The sequence below is a fragment of the Diospyros lotus genome, chromosome 6 (genome assembly GCF_014633365.1).
Source record: "Diospyros lotus cultivar Yz01 chromosome 6, ASM1463336v1, whole genome shotgun sequence".
Classification (NCBI taxonomy): Eukaryota; Viridiplantae; Streptophyta; class Magnoliopsida; order Ericales; family Ebenaceae; genus Diospyros; species Diospyros lotus.
Window position 1 is genome coordinate 6,537,028 of NC_068343.1, and position 10,224 is coordinate 6,547,251.

The following is a 10,224-nucleotide window of genomic DNA, read 5'->3' on the forward strand; positions in this document are numbered from 1 at the left end:
AAACTTATATAAAAGTTTGCCAAAATTTTGTAATTGATCTATAACCTCACCAAAGCGACTCGACTCGATTCTCCATCTATCATTGTTACGCAGACTTCGACAACCTGTACTGATACTCAACTCATACATGACATATAGACCTCTTTTTATCTCTTTATTTTTTTTTTTTATTTAGAATCCATGTGTTAGACGGAAAACATTTTATATTGAAAAATAATATTTAATATAAAATATTTTGCACAGAAAATTATTTTTTATTTTATTTTTTTTATGTTTGTTTACATTTGTAAAAATACTTTTTAAAAAATTTAGTTATATGCTTAAGTGAACATATAGATGTATGTATGAATCATGAAGTATATATGTGTAAACATACGTGAATATGTGTGTGGGCACGCATGATGACATGATGTATGTGTATATGTCTGTGTATCAGTATGTGCATGTATATATGCGTACATGTGGGTATACGTATGTATATGTACATGTGTGCATGTGTAGGTATATATTTGTGTATCTATGTGTCTGTTTGTGCATGTGTATGCATATGCATGTATGTATTTATATATATATATATATGTACGTGAATGTATATTTATATATATTGTGTATATATTTATTTATATATATTTTGGTCAAAAATAATAATTTATTCACTTTAGTGTGAATAGGAAAATCACTTATTGATTTTGAATTAGTATCTTATTTTACATCCTTTAGTGTAAAGTATTTTTCTATCTTTTTTATTGACCAAGCACTAAAAAATAAAAAAATATTTACACCCAACCAAACAAATGGAGCCTAAATGAATGATAATATCTCTACCAAGACCCAACCCAGTTACTCCCAATTTTGACCAGGTTAGGTTAGTTGAATTATGCCTTTCAAATTGAGTTGCTTCTTGCTCAAAAATTAAAACTTCATCATAATTAATTTACCAGTGTGACCCACAACCATCCCTAATGCTAAGAAAAATGCCACCCGCAATCACCCAGACCAAAACAGGTACACCTACCCGATCACTCTTCTCCTGAATACATCATTGGTTTTATTACATCTTAGTGCAGTTTGTGAACCATTAATCATGAGCAATGCAATTCATCGCCAGCGACCAGCCTACGCGTGCCAAATGAGAAAGCCGAACAACGGTAAACTAGCACTCATCTCTTGGTTGAAATCAGGCACATAAATCATCTCCCCGAGCGGGGACAACGGGCATACCAACAGTTTATTTATGCTGCCAGCAGCCTAACCATTTCCAAGTTTTTAAATGCAGAACAACTATTGCCATTAATTATACATAGCCTCTAAGTTTTTGCTTCAAGCCTCGTGTGGTCAGTTTTCATGTCAATGAAAAAACCAGCAATGTTTGGCCACCCAACATTTTCAATTCTTTATTGGACAAATATGAGCATTTAAAGAAATCGGAATGCCTTGTTTATGAAACGGGAGAACAACTTTGGAAAGCTCTATAGCTTCAGCACCTGCTTTACTCGAAGTAATGAAGAAGACCCAAGCCTCCGAAGCATTAACACATGCTTTAACTTCAAAGTAATAATCAAGAACCAAGATGAGAACTAGAGAAGATTCTGGTTAATATAAAATCAGTTTTCCCCAGTTTTGGGAGGGCCCTTCCACTTGAAGTTATCCGCATAGGCCTTGACCTGCAACAAGAGGAAAACAATACAGAATCCTTAATTACCTCAGCCATCAAGATTTAGTAAACAAACAAAAATAAGGAATGAGCTTCTAATTCAGGGGCAGGGCCGGAAGTTGTAGCTAGAGTGAACTGCCATATGAAGCCACTAAAGAGTGTTTGCAGTAGAAGAAACAGTCCACCTGACCTGAGCAACAAAAAGAGAGTCCACCTGACTGATGATTCCAGAAGAGCTTATGATCGATAAAGAATCAATCTTCATAGGTTTCCGAAGAGGAAATTCATAGTGGTAGACAAGATTTGATGATGATGACACAGAAATTTAAGCTTTCAAGAAAGTTTCGGTCCAGAATCACCAGAGGATTGCTATTCAAAACATAAATCTTTCAAGAAACTTAACTCTCTTTCAACTTCCTACTTGGAAAGTCCTGAAATTTCGCCAGTTTGATTGGTTTTTAAAATTTTCAGTTCCGTTTTTGCTGGTTTCAGAAATGAAAAGAAAGCTAGCATAGAAAGCTCCATTGTTGTCACGTATTGTGAGAACAGTTTCCAAGAACCCTGTGTGCAACTGTTTCCACTGTCCTAAACCTTCAGTGTTTTCAGAAATGTTTTGAGAAAATAGTTCCGTAAACAATTTACTGAATGCATTTTATGAGTTGTTTCCATGAACAAAAACAGAATAGGTTTTTAAACGGCAACCAAACACAGCAAGTTCTTAAATCTGATAGTTCTAAGGCTAGTAATTTGTAATTTGCAGTTCCTCAGAAGTTCAGGTAACTCATATAGTAAATCCATCTAATACCATGTCAGCACACAATGGACAAAAGAAATAAAAATGAACAGTAAATAAGGTGAAACTACTTCCATCAAAAATGAAGACGGCTAGGGATAATTCAGACCTTCAACAGTGGTGTCTGGTGCTTCTTAACCTGCAATAAGAGTGTATAGTTTAATATTACTTCATATAATAATGACAACATTGATACTAAGTTCATGATAGTACTGTAATTAACGAACCTCCTCGTCGCCTAGAGTTGGGGGTGGGACTCATTTCAAAAATTTCCCAAAATCCAACCTCGAAAGATTAGGTGGTGTTGTCTTTGTATTTGAGTTTTGAGTTTTGAATTTTGTGTTTTGATTGTCTGTTTTGAGATTTTTGAAAACGCGTTCTTTTTGTTATTCTGAAAAACTGTTTCTTAAAATAGAAAACTAGAAAACGCATTGATTTTGAAATTTTGAGAAATTTTATTTTATAATATTTTATTTAATAATTTTGATTCAAAGTTATAAATATTTATTAATAAATTATAAATTTAATTCAAAAAATTTAAAATATAACATAAGAAATAACTAATAATCTAACCATATATAATACATTAAAATTATAAATTATTTTGAAATTATATTTAAAATTATAATCTAACCATAACTAATAGTCTATTTTGAAATTATAAATTATTTTTGACATTAATTTTGAGATTTAAATTACCCATAATATAAATATTAAAAATGGTAATAAATCATAAAATAACAAAATGTTGATTTATTCAAAATTTTAAAAATATAATTAAAAAGAAAAATTAAAACAAAAAACTGGGAGTGGAGAGAGGGAGATGGCAGACGAAGAAATGGCTGAAGAAAGAAGGAAGAAATGGAAGGGCATGAGGAAGAAACGACAAGCGATGGTGGATCTGGGCATGGCGGGCATGTATGGTGGATCTGGAAGAGAAAATGGCACAGGCGCAGGCGAGGCATGGCGGATCTGGAAGGGATAACGGCGTAGGTGAACAACATGCAGCGGCGGTGTATGCGAATGACGTAGGCGACGGTGGTAGGGGCTGCGATGGCCGACAAGGAAAAGAGGGAGTCTGGAAGAGAGGGGGCGGTGACAGAGAAGATGGTGGTAGCAGGCGTTGCGATGGCCAACAAGGAAGAAAGGGAGTCTGGAAGGGAGGGGGCGGTGACGGAGAAGATGGCGAGGGCAGTTGCAGTGTTTTGGCCGAGGCTTCAGAGAGAGAGAGGGGGAAGAGATATGCAAGATTGGAGGGTTGCTGGTGATTACTTGATTACAACAATACATAAGAGAACAAGATCAACAAAATCAATTAATTTTCAGACATTCCTAATAAAAAGAAAAAATAATTGTAGAATTTGCATTATCACCCATCTCCTTAATGAAAACAATGGTCATTCCCAGTGTTAAACAGCCTAGCTAGAAGGACATAAGTCCGCATGCACAGTTATCAAGTGGCAAATCAAGACCATTAAGTAGCATACTAGTTAAATTGCACTTAAATCTTATGGAATATCTTATATATTGATGCACTTAAATGGTTGTATAAAGTGTTTAACTAGAATGAAAAATAATAATAATAATACTGAGTGAGCTTATGAACAAGGGTACCAATATGTAAATACAACGCACCCTGTATTCCCAACCATGTTTCTCTGCAAATGCTTTGGCAGCTTCTTCACTGTCAAAACTGAGTCCAGCATCTCCAACATTGGCATATGGGTCCCCAGTAGATGTCCAACCCATCAGTGGATTCTCCCATCTGCCAATACATTACAGTATTGATAAAATGATTACCACATCAAGGTGATAAGTTCCAAGTATGAAGGATTTTTCCTGCACTCTCTATTAGAGGGTAAACCATATTGAGTTAATTCAAAATTGGAATCCAGAAGGAGACTACATTGAAATATTCAGGAACTCCCCCTCTGCAGATATCCACTTCTTATAGAAGCTATGGCCCGGTTCAGTTGTAGAAAACATTTTATAATTTTCCACAGTAATTTTAAAATTAAATATGCTTAACATTTTATGTTTCAAAAAGCAATAGCATTCATTTTTAGAAAATTTGGAAAACATTTTTTTGATGTTTTCCAATTCATAACTGGTAACTCCAGAACAGAAGATTTCCTCCAAGTGTTGGAGTGCCCTTTCGAGATAGGGGCTAGCCCTTCTTTTGTTCATATAAGCTTTGATGAACCTGCAGGAGTCTCCAACTAGAATAACAAAATTTTAGTCGCATAATAGTTCTATTACGTGGTCCCACTGGGAAGGGGTAGGTTCTGGGGTGAGACAGTCCTGCATCAATTCTCAAAGAAGACGCAGACGGAGTCTTCAACCGCAGTATACCACTAAGCCTGCAGTTCTGTTTGCTCCTTTTTTTCCCTTTAGGCTTTTCGTTAGTGGGAGCACCTCTTGTCTGTGACCCCCCCTGGTACCTCGCATTTCCAAAATATCTCTTCCTATTAAAAAGGAAATAAGAATATATAGAATTACACCTAGGAAAAGTTTAAAAAAATGGCTGGAACAGCAACTGCTATTGACATCTTGATTTTCTATTCATTCATGATCAGACCTAGTCGACCCAATCATGACATTGAGGGAAGGACCTTTTCTTGAAAAAACTCTGGATCCTGTGTCCAGAAAGCGCATCTCTTTCTCTGCCATTCCTACTTTCTTGATAGTTATACCCTATTAAAATAAAAATGTTAGTTCAGTCTAGGAGGCTAGTTTGAAACCCGAACTCACTGAGGTTCACATGCTTTTGTTTCTTTATGAAATTACACAGCAAGCTTACAAATCAGGTGCTTGCCCTTGGTACTAATAGCCTATAGAGTAAGAGGGGCTATGGAGAGGAATGCAACTGTGCTTCCTTGCTTTGCCAAGAAAAGCATTTCTTCTTGGGTGAAGGGCGCGCTACAGGCCTACGCTTGTTCCAGCGCAAGAATCTCCGGCCTTTTGGCTTGCTCCTTTCTTTTGCCTCAGTATTGAGTGCTGCTAAATCAGATTCAACTGAATATGAGACTTGGATATGCAAATTGAATTTTCTACTTTCTAATTGGAGATTCAACCATTCAATAGAATTTTTTAGTTAAAAAATGAGAAAATGTTTTCTATAACTGAACAGACCCTATAAATCTCCTCTGTCCTATATCTGCTTCTATACTTGAATACATCTTCTTTATACTATTATTAATTATAATACTCTTTATATCACAAAAAATAAAAATATTGTAAATGAAGAATGGAATAACAACAGTAACAACATATCAAGCCTTCCTTAATTCGGCTAGGTGGAGCAAGTTCCAAGGATTCTAGCTCAACAATCATTTCTATCTCCACATCTTCTGCAGAGCTATTATATAATGCATATCATGCCTAAGAATTTCTAACCAACTTTTCATGGTTTTCCATTTCGCCTTTGTTAAAATTTTCCTCCATTCCATCCACTCTTCTCACGAAAGCATCTATCAGTCTTCTTCTCACATGATTAATATTCATATTTTGTACATGGTGTTTTATTGCCCAACATTCCATTCTATATAACAAAATTGCTCTTACAATAGTCAGATAAAAATTTTCTTTCTAACCTCAATGGGATTTTACTATCGAATAACAGGCTGCGTGCATTTGTCTATCTTTAACCACGTCTTAAGTCTATGAGCAACATTCTTAATAATTTTCCCATCTTTTTGGACTATTTGATCCAAGACATTTAAACTGATCATCTCTTTGGAATGACTCTTCAAGTGGTGAAGTCTAATCAAATACCATCCACACTTAACGCTTTCTTTTGTCTCTTCCATCAAGACAAGGTTATCTCCAAACAGCATAAACCAAGACCCCTTTGCTTGGATGTGTTAAGTGAAATAATGGCATGATGGTAATATAAGTGTTCTAAAAGGCACTAGGCGCTAGTCGAGCAGCAAGCTGCCGCCTAGAAAATTTAATATTTTTTAATTTTTTTGTTAATATATTCTTTTTTTCCCCCACCCCACCCCCCTCAAATTTCAGCACGTTCTCACTCCGCCCCCCCCACCCCAAAATTTCACAGCGCTCTCTCTATCAAACTTGCCTCCTCCGAGCACATCGCTGCCCCTGCCATTGCCAATCGGATCGTCTACCTCCTCCGAGCACATCATTGGCCCTACCATTGCCAATCGAACGAACCGTCTGCCTCCTTCGATCACATCGTTGCCCCCCACCAATGCCAATGGGACCGTCACCAATGCCAATTGGACAGTCACTGTGTTACCACAGGTAAGTCCGAAGGTTGTTCCAGTCCATGTCCAGCGATGGCGACGGTAGCGGCGACAACAGAGTCAGACGACCCAGGTCGATGCAGCGGCGGTGGCTGCGACAATCATCATTGATGGAGTCAATTGAGAGGTCTTGAGCCCAAACCACGTCTGGGCGGCCAAGGCGACACCTCGCCGCCTTGGCCGCATCGGCTGCCCGAGCCCGATTAATTGGGCCGGCGCCTAAGGGGCCGATTTAGAGGAACTCATGGCAGCCAGGGGCTGCCTAGCGCCTCTCCGCCGCCTAGGCCGCCTTTTAGAACACTTGCGATTGTTGGGAACCATTAGCTATAGAAGTAGTTAACATGACAAACCATTATGAATGAAAAGGAAAGAGAATAAAGAATTTATCCCTCCTAGACCACCACCTCCTGCAATTCTGCTATCTCACCCCAAACAAACAAGGGAGGGGGAGGGGGTGAGAGAAGAGATGTTATACAAATACAGAGGGGGTGGGAGTGAGAGAAGGGATGTTATACAATTACTCCTCCATCATTAAGCAGTTGAATCGCATACAATGTACTGAGGACAATTTATGTGGTCTTGGCAAAAATATCAACAAATTGACCATGTCGAACAAGAAACTGATCATTCACAAATGTGAACCATTACAATAGGCAAGGGAACGACATAGTCCATACAAACCACTATCTAGTTCCATCAATTCTTCCAAGGACGGGCAGAGTTCTGAAATATTTAGTTTAGAGATTTTCCTTCAACTGTCCAACAATTGTGTTTGTCATGTTATGATAGCAGTAGGCATTGCAATCCACATTTGGTTATCATCTCCTTCTACAGTTCAATCTCTTCTATCACACATTCTTTCCTTAAAAATAGCTTATTTTTTGCCTTTTAAATCCTGCCATTTGACTCTTAAGACTTTGTTTTATTACCATTTTTTCTTCTATATATTTTTTATATGGATGCCAAGAACCATAAGCCTATTTAAGTGTTTAGGCATTCTCCTCACATAACTTTACAATCTTTTTAACATAGTTGGTCCTCTTGTCTTGTACAAAGTAGTCTGTAGTCTATTTAGGTAGTCAACAATTCATTTTTATATGTAACCCAATGTTCATCTCGTTTTTTGAACTTAGTATTAGCTGTGATAAACTCACATGCATGGCAAAATCTAAAATAGCATTGTCCCTTGTTATTTCTTTCTCCAAATCTGTAACCTCCATGTACATCTTTATAGCCATTCACTTTTCTGGTCACGTGGCCATTAATTCACCTCCTATAATGACCTTCTCTCCTTGAGATAATCTTTATACCAATCCTCTAAAATTTTGTTTATTATCTCTTGTCTCTAAAATTTCATTTCCTGAACTTCAAATTAAGATTATCTAACAGGACCAAGAAAAAGGACAGCACACTTCCACAAACAAGCTAAAGCTTCTGAGCTCATTTGCACAACAAAAGCAAATAAAAAGAGCAGACTCATTAGAGGATAGTAATGCATATTAAAGCTCTTCACAACCATCCTACTATAACTTAGGGGGAAACGAGAATTATTGATGATAATGACCTAAATATCTCAGAAGAGGAATAAATAAAAATAACAAAAGATCAAGAGACATACTTTTGTGTTGACAAAAAATTGATCTTCCAACTTCCAACTTTTCCTGATCCTTGTTGTGTGGCAGTCCGAGCAGGTGAGAAGATTACAACCTGCAAAATGCAGAGGCATTCTTAGGGAGTTTGATTAACAATGAAAATCAATCATGGGAGCATTTCTAACCATAAATATGAACAGCAGAACCACTGCACATTTAAGGAACAAAAAGGAATAAACATACATGAAATGATATGTTTACTTATGAATTTAAATATTAGATATTAAAAAAATCATTAAACTATAACTCAAAATTAAACCATCACGGCCAATCAAAAATTGCTCGTAAGGCCATGGATATCAACAGCAGAACCACTGCACATTTAAGGAACAAAAAGGAATAAACATACATGAAATGATATGCTTACTTGTGAATTTAAATATTAGATATTACAAAAACCATTAAACTATAACTCAAAATTAAACCATCACGGCCAATCAAAAATTGCATGGATAATTATAATTTAATAATTTGTAACGGCGTAATGCAAAAGATCACATTTAAAAAAAAAAAAACTAGCTACAAATACTAGTTATATTAGGGGTATAAGACCATAGATACTGCTTATATTCTTTAGTAAGTCCATGTCTCCCTTCCGCCATATATATGTGGCTGCTGGTATATTGAACCTTTGCAGCCACAACAAAATCCAGATGGAAACACAAGGAAACAATCTATCACATCTTGTTTTTGTAAATGCAGGCAACTTTGGAATGGAATAGAAGCGTTGACAAAACACTCATTTCTGAATAACCAACCTGACTGAGCAGTCAGATGATGAACCAAGAAACTCATGATCATAATTTTTACCTGCACCTAACATAGCATGTCAAATTTGGAACAAAGTAGTGGAATCACATTCCTAGTGAGCATTACAACCATTATCACGGCTTAGACGAAGAAATGAAAAATCACACAAATCTACAATTTGTTCAACCTAAATGATAAAGTTTTACAATCCTGACACAAAAAATCGGTCAGTAATTTACGCGCGTATTAAAAGAATGACGGTAAGATCGTTATTGTTGGAATCGATAAATAGACGAAGAATTGAAAAATCCTCGTAATCGTACCCTCCTGCGAAGGTGTTCGTCGGGGATGCCGGAGACCATCCCAATCTCGCCGGGCTTGATCTCGACCAGTGAGTCTGTAGAGAACGGTCTCGACAACGGAACCACGTTGGATCTGCCAAGGCGACGGGCAGGACTGAAAAGACGTTGCAGAGAGCTCGCCATTTGGACGATTAGGGCACCGAACTGGGGAAGAACTGGAATATGACCGTATGTTCTTTTGAAATTGTTTGTTCATCGTCTCTTTTTTACTAAGGCTTTGTTTGGCTTGGCTTTTTTTTAACAGCATTTAGGCTGGGTAGTGTTTAAGTTGTGTAATAGCGTTTAAACTGATAACGTGTTTAAATAAATATACTTTTAAGCTATTAGTGTAAAGTTATATATTTGGTTTGTAAAAGCTGATAACTTGTTAGAACTTGACAAAAAGACTAAAATAGACATGATATTGAATAATGTAAATAAAATTCAAAAAATATATATATATTTTAAATTAAATTGACTTCTAGCTAAAATACTTACAGTTAATAAATTTAAAAAAATAATAAATATATATTATTACATATGTTATATACAAACTAAATATATATTATTATATATATACATATATACACAATACACAATGAAGAAGAAGGCCGGCAATGAAGAAGCAGATGGGTAACGGCGCATGAGGGGACAGTGATGGCGACGGCGCAGGAAGCGATCAGGAGGGGAGGCAATGTGATAGCGCTGGTCGGTTTGCGATGGCGAATCTAGAAGCAGAGGCGGCGATGACAGTAATGGGACTGAAGCA

At 36.6% G+C, this 10,224-nt stretch overlaps 1 protein-coding gene and 1 long non-coding RNA gene across 2 annotated transcripts; both read right to left on the reverse strand.

Moving 5' to 3' along the window:
* Window positions 1–1,368: 1,368 nt before the first annotated feature.
* Window positions 1,369–9,644, reverse strand: LOC127804794 (NADH dehydrogenase [ubiquinone] iron-sulfur protein 4, mitochondrial). Its single transcript, XM_052341820.1, has 5 exons — window positions 9,438–9,644; window positions 8,331–8,419; window positions 4,083–4,212; window positions 2,557–2,586; window positions 1,369–1,664 (listed from the first exon to the last, which is right to left on the reverse strand). The coding sequence occupies exons 1-5, from the start codon at window positions 9,597–9,599 to the stop codon at window positions 1,605–1,607; spliced, it is 471 nt and encodes a 156-aa protein (XP_052197780.1). The 5' UTR covers window positions 9,600–9,644; the 3' UTR covers window positions 1,369–1,604.
* Window positions 4,218–6,410, reverse strand: LOC127804795 (uncharacterized). The gene is made up of 2 exons (XR_008023740.1): window positions 5,248–6,410; window positions 4,218–5,141 (listed from the first exon to the last, which is right to left on the reverse strand). It is a non-coding gene; the product is annotated as an uncharacterized LOC127804795 (long non-coding RNA).
* Window positions 9,645–10,224: the final 580 nt, after the last annotated feature.